Here is a 19,607-nt window from a genome sequence, read left to right on the forward strand (position 1 = left end):
TCCAACCCCCCAGAGCCCCCCGCAGAGAAGCCTCTGCTGCAGCCCAGCCCCCACGCTGCCCACGACCCCTGCTGGCCACAGCAGCCCCCACAAGGCAGCAGCGAGCAGGGAGGGTAAGGGAGAGCGGGAGGAATGGGTGCCTGCAGGGCACCAATGGTTCCTGCTGCGACACAGCAGTAACCAGAGGGAGTCTGCAGCTGGCCGAGCAGGGGGATTCAGCAGCACAAGGAACCCCACCGAGCCCCCACCTCAACCCCACCCGCGGCCCCGCAACCGCACAGACCCCTCCCAGAACAGCACAGACGATGCCCAGCGACCCTGCACACCTCTGCCCTAGCCCACGACCACCCCCTCCACACGCCACAGACCCCTACAGCTGCACAGAGGTCCACACAGTCACAACGTCCCCCTCCCCCAACCGCATGGACCCCAAGCGCCAAGCGTGCAGAGCTCCCCCGGACCCCACAAACCCACCCCCACCCCGTACCCCACGGATCTCCCCCGGATCCCACGGACCCCCAACCAATTCCCCCTAGATCCCCGCAAAGGCTCCCCCGCCGCAGCCCCACCGACCCCTGCCCCACAAACCCTGCTCCAAACCAAGCGACCCTCCCGACCCCTCGCAGCCCCGCAGAGAGCATTCCCTGATCCCCACCCCACGATCCCCAACTCAGCCCCACAGACTCCCTCACCCCACCTCGACCCCGGGACAAGAGCGAAGCAGAGCAGCAGAAGGAGGAAGAGCTCAGCGCACAGGGAGCCGCCGGCCCCGGCAGGCTGCTGGCGAGCAGAGAGCGCTGGGAGGGAGACCCCGGCCCGGCCCCTCCGGCTGCTGCGGCCACGTGGGACGGGGAGCGGAAGCAGGGAGCAGTCTCGAACGGAAGCCCCGCCCACGGCCGGGCAGCCGCAGCCAATGAGAGGCGGCGGGGAGCGCGGCAGCTCCTCCCCCTGGGCGCTGCCGAGGCCCAGCCAGGAGCTGCCCCTGCCGGCCGCGGCCGCCGAAACAGCCCAACCACGCCTCCAAGTCTCAGCAGGGAACCGCCCCTGCCGGCCGCGGGCACCACTGTGGCTGCCTCCTGGCAAGAGGCTGCGGAGCGCTGGAGCAGTGCCTGGGCTGTGCGCGCTGACATCGCTGTCGCGATAGAGCTGCGGGGTCGAGAGGTGTGGCGGGGCGGGAGGGGCTGCGGGGCCGGGGAGCGCTGGGGGCGGCTATGGCTCAGGGACCTATTTGTGTCTCTGCCCTGCACCAGCGCTCTGGGCTCCTCCAAACCCCTCCTCAAGCTTCCTCCTGCGGCCCCAAGTCCTCTCTCTCCAGCCTGCAGTCAGAACTTTCTTCCTGAGCTGCCTTCAGCTCACAGCCTAAGGGAAAAAAAGCTCAAAGCCAACCTGAGACCAAACCAATCTGAGTGCAACCCGAGAGAGGCTGCTGCGAGGACTGGAGGCAGCCCCAAGATGTTCCGCAGCAGGCAGTGGGAACCTGGGGACTCCAAGACAAAGGCAGGAAGGAAAACCTCAAGGCTGAGCTCCGCACGCCCCGCGCAGCGCCGGGGCCCAGCAGCTCAACGCTCCCCGGCTCTCAGCATGCCCCGGGGCCCGCCCAGACCCTTCCCCGCTCCGCTGCCGCCGCCCGCAGCGCTCCGGCACCGCTGCCGCTCCCTTGGGCACTGCTGTTGGCTCTCTCGGCTCTGGGGGGAGTTGTACAGCTCAGAGAGAGGTGAAGCTGATCCACAGCCATCGATATCCCCACGGAGCCCTTTGCATCGCCCCAGCACACTCCCACCCCCAGTGCCAGTGCCAGCCCCGCCTGGTGCTGAGTGCGGGCAGCAGGGCTGGGATGAGAGTTGCACTCTGGACCCCGTCCCTCCCGGCCGCTCTCTGACACCTCACCGCCCCCCCCCATTGCTGTCCCAATGCACATCCTGCACAGCACAGACTGCAAACAGCCAAGAGCTTCAGGAGCCAACCCCGCGGCCCCCAGCACCGCCGGCACCCCCCTGCCCCTGGCCCAAGCCAAACAGAACAATTCCTCACCCTCCCCAAGCCTGCCCCAGCCCCACGGAGCCCCCTGCCCCCCGCGCCCCTCCCGACCCCCAACTCCACACACGCCCCCGGCAGCCCCACGCAGCCAGAGCCTTCCCCGCTGCGCTGCCGCCGCCCTCAGCGCTCCCCGGCCCCCTCAGCCCCTCCCGCCCCGCCGCAGCTCACCAGCCGGCAGCTGCCGCTCGCCCGCCAGCACCTCCGGCACTTCTCCCGCGCTCCGGCCCCGCTGCCGCTCCCCACGGGGCAGCAACAATGGCGGCCGCGGCCGGCAGGGGCAGCTCCTGGCTGGGCCTCGGCAGCGCCCAGGGGGAGGAGCTGCCGCGCTCCCGCCGCCTCTCATTGGCTGCGGCTGCCCGGCCGTGGGCGGGGCTTCGTCTGCGGCCCCAGCCCCCGCCTGGGCTGGGCTGCAACGTGGGCGGTTCGGGGCCTCCATTGCATCGCTCTCTGCTCGCCCAGGCCGCTAGGAGGCTGCAGGGGACGGCAGTCGGCAGCTGCCTCTGCTTCGAGCTCTTCGTCCTTCCTCTTCCTCCTGCTGTGCGCCCCTTTGGCCTGGGCTGTGGGGTAGGTGTGGGCAGGCGCGGGGCAGAGTGGGGGCTGCTGGGGTGGGGATCCCTTGGGGCTTGGGGGAGCGGCTGGTGGGGTTGGCATTGGGGTGCCGTGGGGCTGAGGGCTGTGTCCTGGAGCTGGGCTTGAGGAGGTCACTTAGGGAAAGACAGACAAGAGACTCAGTAAGTTTCTTGTATCATGCTTCTGTTCTGGCGCCTGACACAGGTAGAATAATTTCAAAAGAGCTGTGTGCCTTCAGAGAGCTTTGGGCAAACTTTTATACAGGAAGTTATCTGTCTATAATGACAGAGGTCCAGATGCTTCCTATCTATGCACAGGTTATCTAGCTAAAAACAGCAGAAGTACACATATCATGCAGGTGTCCTTTATCTTATACAAAAGATCATCTTGTCCAAGACTAACAGAAGAGAATCACTGACAAATCCTGTTACTCCTTATCTACCCAAAGGCTGTCTGCCAACCCCTCTCCCCCTCCCTGCATTCCAGCATTTCAGCTAACAAGCAGAAAGTTCTTATCAACTCTGTTATTCTGTTAATGAGACTTTTCTGTTCATCACTATCCTCTCCCTTCCCATCCTCTCCCATCCTCTTCTGTCCTATCCCTCCCCCGCAAACCAAGAGAGCCAACAGCTGCCACCCACCCTGGGGAGAGATGAGGGAGCAGAGGGGAGGAGCTGGCTGTGCATTCTGCTTCTAGTGCAGCTGCAGGGATTATGGGATGGCAGAACAATTCACCATGTCCTGTGCCCACCCTCTGGGCACTGCCCAGCCCCTTGCTGCTCTCTGGCACTGCTGGAGGAATCTTCTCTCTGGTCCTCAGCCCACAGCAAAATACTATTGACCAAAGGAGCTCCTCAGCTCTGGCACAGTGCCAGGGTCAGGGCATGGCTGACCTGCACCTGAAAGGTCTTCTCCAGCCACAGGCACTCTGTGATTCTTACTCCTTTAGGCTGGGAAGGGCCAGGCCTGGAAAACATCCAGGTGGCTGTCAAGAAGGTGGTGCCAGGCTCTCTGGAATGGTGTCCTGGGACAGGACAAGGGGCAATGGATACAGGCTGGGACACAGCAAGCTCCACCTCACCATGAGGAGAAACTTCTTGGCTGGAAGGGTGCTGGAGCCCTGCAGCAGGCTGCCCAGAGAGGCCCTGCAGTGCCCCTTGCCGGAGAGCTTCCAGAGCCAGCCGGATGCGTTCCTGTGGGACCTGCCCCAGGGGATCCTGCTCTGGCAGGGGGATTGAACCTCCTCTCCAGAGCTCCTTTCCAGCCCCTACCATCCCAGCAGTCTATGATGCAATGACCCCAAGCTGTCTGACACCAAGCTGTGTGGTGCAGCAGACAGGCTGGAGGGAAGGGATCCATCCAGAGGGACCTGGACAGGCTGGAGAGGTGGGCACAAGCCAACCTCAGGAGGTTCAACAAGACCAAGGGCAGGGTCCTGCAGCTGGGTCGAGGCAATCCCAGGCACAAATCCAGGCTGGGCAGTGACTGGCTGGAAAGCAGCCCTGAGGAGAGAGACTTGGGGGTGCTGGGGGAGGAGAAGCTCAACAGGAGCTCTCAGTGTGCACTTGCAGCCCGCAAAGCCAATCAGCTCCTGGGCTGCAGCAGGAGAAGTGTGGCCAGCAGGGCAAGGGAGGTGATCCTCCCCCTCTGCTCAGCTCTGGGGAGACCCCACCTGGAGTACTGCCTCCAGTTCTGGAGCCCCTATTACAAGAGGGATCTGGAGGGGCTGGAAGGTGTCCAGAGAAGGGCCAGGAGGATGAGCAGAGGGCTGGAGCTGCTCTCCTGTGAGGACAGACTGAGGGAGTTTAGGCTGTGCAGTCTGGAGAAGAGAAGGCTCCGAGGTGACCTCATTGTGGCCTTCCAGTATCTGAAGGGGGCTACAGGAAGGCTGGGGAGGGACTGCTCAGGATCTCAGGCAGTGATAGGACTAGGGGGAATGGAATGAAGCTGGAGGTGGGGAGATTGAGGCTGGAGGTGAGGAGGAAGTTCTTCCCCATGAGAGTGGTGAAGCCCTGGAATGGGTTGTCCAGGGAGGTGGTTGGGGCCCTGTCCCTGGAGGTGTTTAAGCCCAGGCTGGATGAGGCTCTGGCCAGGCTGATCTAGTGTGGGGTGTCCCTGCCCATGGCAGGGGGGCTGGAACTAGATGATCCTTGTGGTCCCTTCCAACCCTGACTGATTCTATGATACTATGATGCTATGACCACAGCCATGGGCTGGACCTAGTCAGTGCTGAGCAGCAGATATTTGTCTCCCTCACCTCCCTGCCAAGGCAAAGCACAGAGCTCCCAGAACCGATTCTATGATTGCTCATGGAAACATTTGAAACCCAGGGTGGCTATAACTCAGCTGGAGTTTTAATGCTCATCTTAGTGTTTGTTAGGTGTGTTCTTGTTGGTTTGGGTTTTTTTTCCCCCTGGTCTGTATTTTCTAAGCCTTTCAATGTTCACCAGACAAACCCTGATGGTGGTGGCACTTCAGGTGATTTCTGACTGCATCTTCTGCCACATAAACAGCAAGAAATGAAAGAGTGAGCAAGGTGCAGACAACATGAAGTGGGAGTGTTGATCTGCTGCAGGGTAGGAAGGCTCTGCAGAGAGGTCTGGAGAGGTTGGGCTGCTGGGCTCAGGTCAGTTCCAGAAGATTTCATAAGGCCAAGCACTGGCTCTTGTGCTAGCATCACAACAACCCCGTGAAGGCTGCAGGCTTGGGGCAGCGTGGCTGGAAACTGCCCAGCAGAAAAGGGCCTGGGGGTGTTGGCAGACAGCCAGCTGAGCATGAGCCAGTGTGCACCCAGGTGGTTAGGAAGACCTCCACCATCCTGGCCTGGATCAGAAGGGCTGTGAGCAGCAGGAAGTGATTGTCTCTCTGGCCCCAGCACTGGGGAGACTGCATCTCAAGTGCTGTGTTTGGCTTTGGGCATCACAGTATGAGAAAGTCACTGAGGTGCTGGAGCAGGGAGAGAGAAGGGCAGCAAAGCTGGGGAGGAGATTGGAGAGCAGGTCTGGTGAGGAGAGGCTGAGGGAGCTGGGATTGCTTATTGTGAAGAAGAGAAGGATCAGAGGAGACCTCCTTGATCTCTACATGTACCTGAAAGGAGATCAGAGTGAGGCCAATATTGGCCTCTTCTCCCAAGTAACCAATGACAGGACAAGAGGAAATGCCCTGAAATTGTACCAGGGGAGATTTAGGTTGGAGAGGAGGAAAAATCTCTTTGCTTCAAGAGTGCTCAGGCATTGGAGCAGGCTGCCCAGGGGGGTGGGAGAGTCACTGTCCCTGGATGTATTCAAGAAATGAGTAGAGGTGGCACTCTGGGACATGGTCTGGTGGTCATGGAGATGTGGGTAGAAGGTTGGACTTGATGATCTTGGAGGTCTTTTCCAACCTTAGTGAGTCTGTTTGTGAAACCCTGTGGCAAACCAGCAGCACTCAGGGGCTGAGAACACAACTCCCATTGGGATACATCCCCAGGGCTCAAGTCTCCTCCTAAGGCAGCTCTGAACCCTCAGCTGCAGTTCAAAGGCTCTGCTTCAAGCAGGGCAATGTTCCTCCTGCCCACAGCTGCCAGCTGAATTTGGGGGTTTCCCAACCCAAACTCTTCTCTGATTGGATCAACTCTGCCAGGAGCAGCAGGTTCCACAGTCCTGATGCTTCCCATCTCAAACCCCCCAAATTCTGTAGCTGCAGCTCAAGGGAGCTGACAGCTTTGTGCCTCTGGATTCCTGTTTCAGCACTTTGAGAACATTTTAACACTTTCCAAATATTAGAACCTCCTAAACCTCCCTAAAGATGCTTTAAAAGCTCTGTTTGAAGAGTTGAGGATTTTAAGGAGGTTTTTTTTGGCACTCAAAATGGTTTGTAAAAAATGGCTTAAAAATGATCCAAATCTCTCTGAAGATCATTCAAAGGGCCTCAAAATAATCAAAATCTTTAAAAAACATTAAAAATGGCCAAAAATATTCAAAATGGCATAAAAAACTCACTAAAAGGGCCTGGAATGAGTAAAGATACTTCAAAAATCATTGCAAGGTCCTGGGAATAATGAAAATACCTCAAAAATCATTAGACAACCCCCAAATTGGTCTAAATATCTCCCAAAAAATCATTGAAAAGGACTGAAAATGATCAAAATGTCTTCAGTAATCATGGAAAAGGAGATGAAAATACTCAAGCTATCTTCAAAAGTCATTCAAAATGCCTGAGGCTAAGCAAAGTCTCCCCAAAACCCATTAAAATCAGCCCAAAATGAGGAAAATAGCTTCAAAAGGAACAAAAAGAGGCTGGAAATAATCCACAGAGCTTCGGGAAATGATTCAAAGTGCCAAAACGAACCCAAACCAATTCCAGAACCTCATCCCCATGGCTGCCAAGCTCCTGCAAACTGATTCTGCAGAGCTTTCAGCCAGGCTCTGGCTTCTTGCAGTCTCCAACATCCTTCAGAAATGCTGCAAAAGGCTGAAAACTGCCGGAAAAGTCCTCAGCACCTGCTGGAAACTCTGGAAGGCGACAGAAAAACTCTTCCCGAGCCGTTCAGATCCTCTGGAGCTGCCCCAAGCCCCCTCGGGAGGCATCGAAATCTCTTTGCAAGAGTTTGGGAGAGGCTGGGAGGAGGTTTTGGGTTCCCAACCCCGCAGAGAATCCTCAGCGAACAAAATCCTCCGGAGCTCCTGGAAACCTCTGCGCAAGCTTCCCGAGCTGAGCCAAAGCTCCTGGGAGCTGTGCGCAGCTGCTGGGTCAGAGCTGTTGCGGAGCTGCTGTGCCCCAGCCCTGCCCCCGCAGCGCAGCTCAGCCCAGACGGCGCCGCCCTGGCTGAGAGCTGCACCTCCCGGCATGCCCCGCGCGGAGGCAGGGCCGCAGCTCCCCGCTGGGACTTGGAGGCGTGGTTGGGGTAATCCGGCGTCTGTGATTGGCTGCGGCTGCCCGGGCGTGGGCGGGACTTCCTCTGCGGCCCCAGCCCCCGCCTGGGCTGGGCTGCAACGTGGGCGGTTCGGGGCCTCCATTGCATCGCTCTCTGCTCGCCCAGGCTGCCAGGAGGCTGCAGGGGACGGCAGTCGGCAGCTGCCTCTGCTCCGAGCTCTTGGTCCTTCCTCTTCCTGCTGCTGTGCGCCCCTTTGGCCTGGGCTGTGGGGTAGGTGTGGGCAGGCGCGGGGCAGAGTGGGGGCTGCTGGGGTGGGGATCCCTTGGGGCTTGGGGGAGCGGCTGGTGGGGTTGGCATTGGGGTGCCGTGGGGCTGAGGGCTGTGTCCTGGAGCTGGGCTTGAGGAGGGCTCGGTGAGGTGTGGGGCTGGTGTGGGTGGGGCTGTGGGGGGTGGTTGTTGGGGGCTGTGGAGTTGTGGGGGCGTGTGTGAGGTTGGGTGCGGGCTTGGGGTCCGAGAGGGGCGTGTGAGGGGCTGGTGAGGAACCCGTGGGGCTGTGTGGGTTTGGGGGTAGGAGTTGGTGGTGGTGGGGGAGGCTGTGTGTGGGTGTGGTGTGGGTCGGGGTGGTGAGGCTTGGAGTGGGGAGTGGTGGGGTGGTGCGAGGGGGTGGGTGCGGTTGTGGGGAGCTGTGTGTGGGTCTGGGTCGGGGTGGGTGTGTTTGGGGGTTCGTTGTGGTGCTGTGCTGCTGCCTCCCCCTGGTGGGGGCAGCTGCAGGCCCCCTTTGGCTGCTGCTGTGTTGCAGGCGGAGCCATTGGTGGGCTGCAGGGGCTGTCCCTGGCCCTGTGTCCCTGTGTCCCTGTGCTGGGGGCTGGGCTGGCAGCAGAGCTGAGGTGGCAGCGGCGCTGTGGGGGCTGCTGTGTGCAGGAGAGGTGGTGGTGAGCGTGGGGTGTGGCTTGCAGCAGAGGCTGCTGTGGGGGTGTGTGGGGGAGCCCTGGGGGTTTGGAGGCTTTGTGCTGGCAGGTGCCGGGCGGCTGCTGTGCTGAAGGGCAGCGGCTGGGCTGAGGGCCAGGCGCGGGGGGGAGCTGTGGGCAGGCTGTGTGCTGGGTGCCGTGGGGGTGTCAGGCGTGGGTGCTGTGCTGAGCCTGAGCTTGGGAGCGCCTGGGGCTGGTGTCAGCTGTGGGGCGGTTTGGCTGTGCTGGGGGTGGTGGCATCCAAGGCCTCTGTGCTCTGCAATCTCTTGAGGCACAAAGATTCCCTGGGGGGTTGCAGAGTGCTTCTCAGTTTCTCTGCAGGCCTCCTGAGCACAGAAAGGCTCAGGGCAGGAGGAGCTTTTGCTGTGTGGCTGCAGGCTGAGAGCTGTGCAGAGCTTTTGTCAGCTGTGCTGGCAGGAAGCATGGTCAGAAGCAGACTGCTGTGCTGCAGCTGCTCTGCCCCTGGGGAAATGCTTGCTGGGAGGCAGCCAAATGAGGCTGAGCTGTTGAGTGTCTGCTTGTGGCTGAGGAACTGCATTGACTTGGACTGAAAGGTTTGGCTTGGGCTGGGGGCAGCCTGTTGTTGATGGTTTTGGTGGTGAGAAGTCCTGCAGCTTCCTTGGAGGAGCTTCAGCAGCAGACAAAGCAATTCCCTTGCTGCTGTTTGCTGTGCAATGAGCTGGGAAGGGAAGGAAATGATTGCTGCAAGTGAGCAAAGCAATTGCAGTGCTCTGCAAGTCTCAGCAGTGCTGTGTCCAGCAGGGCCAGGGCAGGGATTGTCCTCCTGTCCTGGGCCCTGGGGAGGCCACCCCTGGAATGCTGGGGTGAGTTTTGGGCCCCTGACCCCAAGAAGGACTTTGAGGGTCTGGAGCAGGTGCAGAGAAGGGCAAGAAAGGTGTGGAAGGGTCTGGAGAGCAGGGCTGAGAGGAGCAGGTGAGGGAGCTGTGAGTGTTTAGTGTGGAGGAGGCTGAGGGGAGACCTCTTGGGCTCTGGAGCTCCCTGCAAGGAGGCTGCAGTGAGGTGGGGGTTGGGCTCTTGTGCCTAGTCTCAGATTGTAGAAGGAGAGGAAATGTCCTGAAATTGTGTCAGGGGAGGCTTAGGTTGGAGAGGAGGGGGAATGAGTTTGGTGGCAGAGTGGTCAGGGCCTGGCAGAGGCTGCCCAGGGAGGCAGTGGAGTGGCCATGGCTGGAGGTGTTGCAGCAAGGTGTGGCCATGGGGCCATGGTTTGGTGTCCCTGGTGGTGTTGGGGCTGGCAGTTGGCCTCAGTGCTGAGAGAGGTCTTTTGCAGGCCAGGCAATTGTGTGGCTGTGTGAGGAAGCTGCCCCAGAGCAAATGCATCTTAGGCGCTGGAGGTGCTGGGAAGAATGGGAAATGGGAGAGAGTCCTGTGGAGAGGGGAAAGGTTTGGGTTTTGCCTCTGGGCTCCTAGTCTGCCCTTGGAAGTGCCTGGGATTCTTGCAAGCAGTGCTGTCAGCTGGAGCCTTCTGGGGTCAGTTGGTGGTGTGCTGAGAGGGCCAAAGGGAGGTGAGGCTTGGGAAGAGAAGTGGTGAGCAGGAAGCTTGTTGGGTTGTGGGTGGCCAAGGGGTGTGGGTGTGTCTGAGAGGTGTGGAGTGCAGGAGAGCCTTCAAGGCCTTGTGGTGCTGCTGGAGCTGTGGGCTGAGGAAGTGCTGCTGCCAGGCAAGGGCTTGAAGGAGGTTGAAAGTCAAGTGGTGTGGATGGCTTGGTGTGGGGCAGTGTTTGGCTTCTTGTGGGCAAGTGAAGCTTTCCTTGTGCAGGAGGAGAGTGAGAGCCTGGGCTTTGCAATCCCTGGGGCCCTGGAGCCCTTCTGGAGTGGTTTTCTTCTGCAGAGCTTTGCAGCCCAGCTGCAGGTCTGCTGTTGCTGGAAGCTGTTGCTGGTTGTTTTGTGCAGCCTTGGGTGTTGGATCAGTGTCTTGGCTGAGTTTGGTCCTTTCTCTTGTGGCCAAGTTGAGGTCCCTTTGGTTTGGCAGCTGAGCACAGGTTGAGGCTTTTGCTGCAATGGTTTTTGTGCTGGCAGCATTGTGTGCTGCCAGCTGGAGTGCTGTGTGCAGCTGTGGTGCCCCCAAGAGGGGCAGGAGGTTGAGCTGTTGGAGGGGGTGTGCAGGAGGCCCTGGGGGTGGTGGGAGGGCTGTGGCAGTTCCCCTGTGGGGGTTGGCTGTGAGAGTTGTGTCTGAGGCTGGAGGGGAGAAGGCTGTGGGGAGAGGTTGGAGCAGCCTTGTGGTAGCTGCTGGGGGCTGCAGGAGAGCTGGGGAGGGACTTTGGTGAGGGTCTGGGAGTGATGGGCTGAGGGGGAGTGGATTGAAGGTTGAGGAGGGCAGATTTGGAGTGGTGCTTGGGAGGAAATAGTTTGGAGTGGGGGTGGTGAGAGCCTGGAGCAGGTTGGGCAGGGAGGTGCTGGCTGCCCCCTCCCTGGAGGTGCTGAGGGTGAGGTTGGATGAGGGCTTGAGCAGCCTGGTGTGGTGGAAGGTGTCTGTGGGCATGGCAGGGGGTTGGAGCTGTCTGATCTTTGGGGTCCCTTCCAGGGCAAAGCATTCTCTGGCTGCTTGAATTTGGACACTTAGCAGAAGTGCAATGAAGGGAACTTGAAATAAGCAAAGTTGTGAAACTGGCTCTGAGCCTGGGGGCTGGGGGTGAGCTTGGGAAGTGGTTCTGACCTTAGCTGCTGGCTCTTGAGCTTTTGGCCTGGATGTGAACTTAGGAGCTGGCTCTGAGCTTGGGAAGTGTTCTGACCTTAGCTGCTGGCTCTTGAGCTTGGGGGCTGGCTCTGAGCTTGGGGGCCGTCTCTGAGCTTGGGGGCTGCCTCTGAGCTTGGAAAGTGGTTCTGACCTTACTGGCTGGCTCTTGAGCTTGTGGGGGCTGGCTCTGGAGCTTGGCTCTGACCTTTGTTGCTGGTACTGGAGCCTGGGGGCTGATTCCTGAGCTTGGAAAGGGTTCTGACCTTAGGTGCTGGCTTGGGAGCTGTTTCTTGAGCTTGGGGGCTGGGTGTGAGCTTGGGAAGTGGTTGTGATCTTAGTTGCTGGTTCTGAGCTTGGGAGCTGAGTCTGCACTTTTGATCTAGGTTCTGAAGCTTGGGTGCTGGTTCTTGCGCTTAGGAAGTGGTTCTGACCTTAGTTGCTGGTTCTGGAGCTTAGGGGCTGGCTCTTGAAATTGGGGGCTGGCTCTGAGCTTGGAAGTGGTTCTGAGCTTAGCTGCTGGTTCTTGAGCTTGGGAAGTGGTTCTGATTTTATTTTCTGGCTCTTGAGCTTGGGGTCTGGGTGTGAGCTTGGAAAGGGGTTTTGAGCTTAGTTGCTGGCTCGGGGCTTGGGGTGTGGTTCTTGACCTCAGGGCCTGTCTCTGAGGTCAGGGACTGGTTCTTGAGCTTCGGGGCTGGTTGTGAGCTTAGGGGCTGGCTCTGAGCTTGGAAAGTGGTTCTGACCTTACTGTCTGGCTCTTGAGTGTGTGGGGGCTGGCTCTGGAGCTTGGCTCTGACCTTTGTTGCTGGTAGTGGAGCCTGGGGGCTGGTTCTTGAGATTGGAAAATGGTTCTGACCTTAATTGCTGGCTTGGGAGATCAGGAGCTGTTTCTTGAGCTAGGGGTCTGGGTGTGAGCTTGGGAAGTGGATCTGACCTTAGCTGCTGGTTCTTGAGCTTGGGAAGTGGTTCTGATTTTATTTTCTGGCTCTTGAGCTTGGGGTCTGGGTGTGAGCTTGGAAAGGGGTTTTGAGCTTAGTTGCTGGCTCTGGGCTTGGGGTGTGGTTCTTGACCTCAGGGCCTGTCTCTGAGGTCAGGAGCTGGTTCTTGAGCTTGGGGGCTGGTTGTGAGCTTAGGGGCTGGCTCTGAGCTTGGAAAGTAGTTCTGACCTTAGTGGCTGGCTCTTGAGCTTGTGGGGGCTGGCTCTGGAGCTTGGTTCTGACCTTTGTTGCTGGTACAGGAGTCTGGGGGCTGATTCCTGAGCTTGGAAAGGGTTTTGACCTTAGGTGCTAGCTTGGGAGCTTGGGAGCTGTTTCTTGAGCTTGGGGGCTGGGTGTGAGCTTGGGAAGTGGTTGTGGTCTTAGTTGCTGGTTCTGAGCTTGGGAGCTGAGTCTGCACTTTTGATCTAGGTTCTGAAGCTTGGGTGCTGGTTCTTGAGCTTAGGAAGTGGTTCTGACCTTAGTTGCTGGCTCTGAGCTTGGGGGCTGGCTCTGAGCTTGGGGGCTGGCTCTGAGCTTGGGGGCTGGCTCTGAGCTTGGGGGCTGGCTCTGAGCTCAGGGGCTGGTTCTTGAGCTTGGGAAGTGGTTCTGATTTTATTTTCTGTCTCTTGAGCTTGGGGGCTGGGTGTGAGCTTGGAAAGGGGTTTTGAGCTTAGTTGCTCACTCTGGGCTTGGGGTCTGGTTCTTGATCTCAGGGCCTGTCTGTGAGGTCAGGGGCTGGTTCTTGAGCTTGGGAAGTGGTTCTGACCTTGGTTGCTGGCTTGGGAGCTGAGTCTGCACTTTTGATCTAGGTTCTGGACCTTAGTGGCTGTCTCTTGAGCTTGGGGGCTGGCTCTTGAGCTTGGAATGTGGTTCTGTCCTTATTTGCTTATTATTGTGGTTATTATTGTGGTTCTGACCTTATTTGGAGACTTGATGGGGTACTTGGTGCCATGGGTCAGCTGTTTGGGTAGGTTGGATTGGTTGATGGGTCTTGAAGGTCTCTTCCAACGTGGTTTGGTTTGGTTTGCTGGCTTGTGAGCTTGGGGCCTGGGTGTGAGCTCTGGAGGGGGCTCTCAGCTTGGGAAGTGTTCTGACCTTAATTGCTGGTTCTTGAGCTCAGGGGCTGGCTCTGAGCTTGGGAAATGGTTCTGATCTTAGCTGCTGGTTCTTGAGCTTGGGGCCTGGATGTGAACTTAGGAGCTGGCTCTGAGCCTGGGGGCTGGCTCTGCATTTCTGATCTGGATTCTTGTGCTTGGGAGCTGGCTCTGACCTTAGTTGCTGGTTCCTGAGCTTGGGGGCTGGGTGTGAGCTTGGCCCCTGTCTTGAATTTAAAATGAGAGAGTTCAGGCAGTTGGAAGTTGAAGCTGAGCTGCTTTGCACTGCAGTGCTTCAGAGTTTGTGGTGCTCCAAAGGCAGATCTCAAAGAGCTGCTGCAAGAGTTGAGCTGAAGTGGCACAGTGCCCTGCAGAGGCAAAAGCTTTTCCCTGCCAGTCAGCCATTGGAATCCTCTCCCCAGGGCAGTGGTGGATTCCCCTGCAGGGCAGAGTTGGAAGGCTCAGCCTGGCAGGGGGCTGGGCCAGCTCCTTTCCAGTGCAGTGTCAGCTGGCAAGGTTGGAGCAGCTGAGCCTTGGGGTCCCTTGCAGCCTGGCATTGTGTGGCAGCAGAGCTGTGCTGCTGGTTTTGAGGGCACTTGGAATGCTTCTGGAGCATTTGTGCAGAGTGTGCAAGACATCCCTGAGCCTAGCAACTCCCTCAGCTCTCTTCAGAATGAACTCTGCAGAGCTGGAAGAGCTTTCCAGGAATTTGGCAGAGGTTTGGAGGAGTTAGGAAGGGATTTTGGTTCTCCTCCTCCTTGTCCTCTTCCTTGTCCTCCTCTGCCTCATCTTTTTCCTGCTCTCCCTGGAGGCTGCCCTTAGACTCCTAGAATCCTGGAGTGGTTTGGGTTGGCAGGGAGCTGCAAAGGTGCTGCAGTCGAAGCCCCTCTGCAGTCATCAGGGACATCCTGCACTAGCTCAGGTTGCCCAGAGCCCTGTCCAGCCTGACCTTAAACATCTGCAGGGTTGGGCCCTCAAGCCCCTCCCTGGGCAACCTGTTGCAGTGTTCCAGCAGCCTCCTGGTGCAGAACTTGTTCCTCACCTCCAATCTCAATCTGCTTTGCTTTAGTTTGCGTAAGTGTGCAGGGACAGGACCAGAGGCAATGGCTTCAAACAGTCCCTCTGCAGCCTTCTTGTAGTTCCCTTCAGGTACCAGAAGGTCACTCTTAGGTCTCCACAGAGTCTTCTCATCTCCAGGCTGAACACCCCCAGCTCCCTCAGCCTGTCCTGGTAGCAGAGCTGCTCCAAGCCCCTGATCATTTTTGTGTCCCTCCTCTGGGCCCTCTCCATCAGGTCCATGTCCTTCCTGTACTGAGGGCTCCAGAGCTGGCTGCAGTGCTGCAGGTGAAGTCTCAGCAGAGCCAAGTGCCAGGATGGCCTCTGTCCATCTGTGGCCCTGCTGCTTTTGGTGCAGCCCAGGCTGCCCTTGGCCTTGTGGGCTGCAGGCTCCCCCTGTCTGTTCCTGTCCAGCTTCTTGTCCAGCAGCACCCCCCAGTCCTTTTCTGCAGGGCTGCTTCCTATCCCCTCCTCCCCCAGCCTGTGCTGATTGTGAGGATTGTGCCAGGCCAGGGGCAGGACCCTGCCCTTGCTCTTGTTGAAGCTCAGGAGGTTGCCCTGGGCCCCCTCTGCAGCTTGTCCCCTTGAGCTCCTCCAACTTGTTCTGCAGGGTATTGTTTTAGGTTTAAGGAGGCAGAGAGGCTCTCTTTGAGCCTTGTGAAAGGAGTTGATGCCAAGCTGTGGCCAGAGGGTTGGATAGAAATGGGCAGTTTCCATGGCTGTGCTGTTCAGGGCTGCATCCTACAGTGCAAAGCATCCAATCCACAACAATCCATAGTGTGCCTGGGCCACAGGAGCCAAGCAACCTCCCTAGGCCAAAGCTTCCTCCAGAGCTCCACCAAAGCAGGCCAGAACCCCAGGCCCCAAATGCCTTCCCCCTCCCCCATGCCTCTCTGCCCCTCCTCCCCCCATCCCCAAGAGCTGCAGTTACAGATTCTGGTAGGCAGCTCCCAGGTGAGCCAGGCCGCTGCAGGCCACAGTTGGCAGCATTGCCAAGGCCTCAAAGCTCCTCTGCAGAGAGAGATCCCAGAAGATGTTGCTGGGAGCAGAGAGGAAGGGCAAAGGAGGTTGGAGATCCTGTGCTGTTCCTTTGCAGAGAGTGGGTGCAGGCCTTGTGGGAATGAACTAAGCTAGATGACACTTTGTGGTGTCCCTCTGGACTCTGCTGTCCCTTCTGGAGGTCTCTACTCTCTTGTGTAAGACATCCCAGTGCCTTCCACCCACCACAGGGATTCTCCTCCATGTTCTCATCCAGGGGCTTCTGTTGGACCCTAGTGGGTGTGCCTGGGGACTTGCTGTGGCCCTGTGGACTCTGAGAGGGCAGCAAGTGAGTGGAGATGGAGCACTGGATGGAGAGATGGAGGGTGAAGGCTGCAGGGGGTGGGAGGGCTTAGTTCAGCAGCTGTGTGGCTCTGCCTGGCTCTGGCCTCCAATGGTGCTGGCAGCAGCTGACCCCTGAAGCTCAAAGCTGCAAACCCTGCCTGGCTCAGGACAGTCCCCTGACCCCTCCTGACATGCAGCACAGCCCAAGCAGGCACTCAGGGCTCCTAGCCACACAGCCCAGCCATCCCCCATGGCAGGAGTCACCTGAGGTCTCACTCCCTCTCTGCCCCCCTTCCTCTCATCAGTTGCTGCCTGAGGTAGCTGCAGGGTCCCTCCCCAGCCCTCATCTGTAACCCCCCCTTGGCTTGGTGCTGTTCTTTCAGCCCTCCAGCTGATCCCAGCCTTTAGTCTCAGGCCCCTTCCATTCTTGTGCTGCTGCTTCCAGGCCAGTTCCTTAGATGCTTCCTCAGCCACAGCATTTCCCACTCCACCCTTCCAGCTGCAGTGGCAGTGGAGGTGGGGGACACAGGGCCATGGGACAGTCAAGGCAGTCAAGGATGGGCTGGGAATGAGGGAAGGGCCTGGGAGTGGTCAGGTAGGAATTAGGCCTTGTCCCCCCAAAAAGGGGAGAGAATCCAGGGCCCAGGTGGCAAATGTGTGTGCAGGGAATGGCAGAATCTGGCAGCATTTCAGGAGGTGAAAGGAGTGAATTGTGCTGCAGCTCTGCCTGTGTCAGCTGGGAGATGAACAGCAGCCCATGGGCACTGTGCCCTCCCATCCAAACTCCTTTTCTCTTGGGGATGTGGAGTGGCATCTCCAGGGAACTGCAAAGAGCAAGCTGAGAGAAATGGTCAGGGAGAGAAGGAAGCCAAACCCTTTCCAGTGAGTCTCTTTGGGCTGCAGGTGTGTGAAGGATGCTGGAGGTGTGAGGTTTGGGAAGGAGCCAGAGACTCCTCCAGCATCCCAGTGAGGGCTGAAGAGGTTTAGCAAAAAGCTGCCCAAGTCCCTTCCCCCTTTGCTGCATCTGGAGAAAGCATGAAGCTCCCTTTGTCTGTGTCCTGAGGGCTGCTGTGATCTTCTGTTTGGGAGTGGGCAGCAGAGAGGTGTGTGCAGGTCAAAGGTGAGCACAGTGTGTGGGGTGGGGGCAGGACCTGGGAGGAGAGCTGTGGCCAGAGCAAGATCTGCTGGCAAAGGCAGGTGCAGGCAGCAGAGGCCTGGGCAGGCAGTGGGAGGAAGCTTTAGGCAAGGCCTGGGAGAGGCTGTGTGGAGGCAGCTGTGTTGTGGTGCTGGCCTGCAGCTGTGTGCTGAGGGCTGTGTGCTGGGCTTGGGAGCTGAGCCTGCACTTAGTCTCATAGTATCATAGTATCAGTCAGGGTTGGAAGGGACCACAAGGATCATCTAGTTCCAACCCCCCTGCCATGGGCAGGGACACCCCACACTAGATCAGCCTGGCCAGAGCCTCATTCAGCCTGGGCTTAAACACCTCCAGGAACGGGGCCTCAACCACCTCCCTGGACAACCCATTTCAGGGCTTCACCACTCTCATGGGGAAGAACCTCCTCCTCACATCCGGCCTCAACCTTGTTGAGGTCTCCCATCTTGATCAGCCCTGGCTGTGTGCTGTGGCTGTGCTGCTGGGCTTGGGAGCTGCCCCCAGCAAGGCTGAGCTGTGCTGCCTGGTCCTTGGCAGTGCTGAGTCATCCCTTGCAGATCAGCGCTCTTCTCTGAGCCCTTTACTTCTCTCTGTCAGGGGCTGAGTCCTCTCTCCATCATCCCTGCCCCTGTGTGCTGTGGAAGAGCAGAGTTTGCAGATCTGTCCCTTGGAGCAGCCCAACAGGTAAGAAACCCAGAGTGGGGAAACAGCAGGACCCCAGCCCCCAGGGCAGCTCCCAACCTCCTCCACCCCCTCCTGTGCAGCATATTTCACCTCTCCGGGAGCTTGAGGCACATCAGGTGTTGTGGGAGTTGATGAATGCTCCAGGCTGCTGGGGGTGAGTTGTGAGCAGGAGGTGATGTTTGGGGGTTGGGATGTGGAAGGTGGTGGGAGAAGGTTGGAGGTGGTTTGGTGTTCCTTGTTCAGTGCTGCTGCCTCCATTGTCTGAACCAGGGGAGATCAAAGGACAGGGCCTAGGCCAGGAACCACCCTGCCAATGCCACCAGGCTCGAGGAGAGTGGGACAAGACCACTTGTAAGCCCCAGGGTACCTCAGGGCACTGATCACAGGAACCTGGGGTCTCAGCACAGGTATTGGAGGTCTGTGCCCACACTGTGGCAGAAACTGAAGGTTTGAGGTCCCCTCTGCATTCTCTTCTCCAGCTGGGTGTTGGGAGTCAGGGAGTGTCATGACCCAGGCAGGATCTGAAGGTTTGAGGTCCTGGGCTCAGGTGCTTCCATCTTCCTTATTGCAGAGCTGTGACCCCTTCCTGCCACAGTATGGCCTCACAGAAGGACCCAGGCAAGAACTGGGTGGAGAAGCAGCACCCAGAGATCAAGTTGGAGAAGCCAATGTGCAGTCCCAAGGTAGAGGAGGATGAGGAGAAAAAAGAGGACAAGGTGGAGGATGATGCTGCGAATGACAACTATGAAGAGGAGGATAATGATGATGATGAAGGTGACCAGGATGAGGGGGAGGAATGTATGGAGGAGGATGAAGCCAGAGCAGGTCCCTCAGTGTCACCCAAAGTGCTGAATCAGTGCCTTAAGTGTGGGCAGAGCTTCCCAGGTGGCTCAGAGCTAGTGAAGCACCACTGCCCACAGCCTGGCTCCCGGCCCTTCGTTTGTGGTGACTGTGGCAAGAGATTCCGCTGGAACGCTCATCTCCTCCAGCACCGCCGCACCCACACTGGAGAGAAACCTGTGTCGCCTGTGGTCGCAGCTTCACCCAGCGGGGTTATCTCATCCTGCACCGCCGCACCCACACTGGAGAGAAACCGTTCACCTGTGCTGACTGCGGTCAGAGCTTCACCCTGCGCGGCCATCTCACCCAGCACTGCCTCACCCACACTGGAGAGAAGCCCTTCTCTTGTGACTGCTGTGGCAAGCGGTTCAGGCACATCTCTACTCTTAGGCAACACCACCTCACGCACACCAGTGAGAAGGCCTTCACCTGCAGGGACTGCGGCAAGAGCTTCAAACACAGCTCCACTCTCACCACCCATCGCCGCATCCACACTGGAAAGCATTTGTTCCCCTGTGCTGAGTGCGGCAAGACCTTCACCAGGAGTACTGAATTCATCCAGCACCAACTTATCCACAGTGGTGAGAAGCCGTACAGCTGTGCCGACTGCGGCAAGAGCTTCACCTGGAAGGGCAACCTCACAGAGCGCCGTCGTGTGCACACTGGCGAGAAGTCTTTCAGCTGTGCTGAGTGCGGCCAGGCCTTCAGCCATAAAGGCTCTCTCATTGACCACCACCGCACCGACACCGGTGAGAAACCTTTCACCTGTGCTGACTGCAGGAGGAGCTTCAGCCACAGGAGCGCTCTCATTTATCACCGCCGCACCCACACTGGAGAGAAGGCTTTCACCTGTGCTGATTGTGGGAAGAGCTTCAGCCAGCGGCAAAATCTTAGTCGCCACCGCCGCACCCACACCAGTGAGAAGCCGTTCACTTGTGCTGACTGCGGTAAGAGCTTCACCCGGAAGGGCTCTCTCAACAAGCACCGCTACATCCACACCAGAGAGCAGCCTGCACTGGAGGGGAGGCATAAATCCACCTAGAATCTGTTGGGTAATCGTGACCCCTCTGAGAACCAAAATCATCCCATTTTCCTTCGCACTTCTCAGGGACTGAGGACACCAGCAGCAACAAACACCTCCTGGCCTTCTGAACACCAATTATTGCTAATGAGAACAATTACAGTGCTGAGTTGGCACAGCTGGAGCTCCCAGTGGAGCTGGGCAGGGCTTTGCCAGGGTCTGTCTGGTTCTTCCCCAATGCTTTGTGTCTCCCTGGGGTAAGAAATCCTCTGTCCATTGACCAATTGTCTCAATAAAACCCAAAAGTTACCCAAATCCTGTCTGTTTGCTTTTATTTCAG

General features: G+C 58.3%; 2 protein-coding genes across 2 annotated transcripts in view; one reads left to right on the top strand and one right to left on the bottom strand.

Moving 5' to 3' along the window:
* The window catches only part of LOC137456464 (zinc finger protein 850-like), a 262,080-nt gene extending 259,780 nt beyond the window's left edge, over positions 1-2,300 (bottom strand). Inside the window, exon 1 of the mRNA XM_068167929.1 lies at positions 2,206-2,300. The gene's annotated coding sequence lies outside the window, so the exon portion shown is untranslated. The remainder of the gene's footprint in view (positions 1-2,205) is intronic.
* Positions 306-19,288, top strand: LOC137456516 (gastrula zinc finger protein XlCGF57.1-like). The gene is made up of 2 exons (XM_068167981.1): positions 306-483; positions 18,396-19,288. The coding sequence occupies exons 1-2, from the start codon at positions 306-308 to the stop codon at positions 19,286-19,288; spliced, it is 1,071 nt and encodes a 356-aa protein (XP_068024082.1).
* Positions 19,289-19,607: the final 319 nt, after the last annotated feature.

This window comes from Melanerpes formicivorus, unplaced genomic scaffold (genome assembly GCF_026170545.1).
Source record: "Melanerpes formicivorus ecotype bairdi unplaced genomic scaffold, bMelFor1.0.p_v2 SCAF_126, whole genome shotgun sequence".
NCBI classification, from domain to species: domain Eukaryota; kingdom Metazoa; phylum Chordata; class Aves; order Piciformes; family Picidae; genus Melanerpes; species Melanerpes formicivorus.

Coding starts and splice junctions, on each gene's coding strand:
- LOC137456516 (XM_068167981.1), top strand. CDS start 306: ATGCCCAGCGACCCTGCACACCTCTGCCCTAGCCCACGACCACCCCCT. Junction 484..18,395: donor CACAAACCCACCCCCACCCC/GTACCCCACGGA, acceptor CATCTCCTCCAG/CACCGCCGCACCCACACTGG.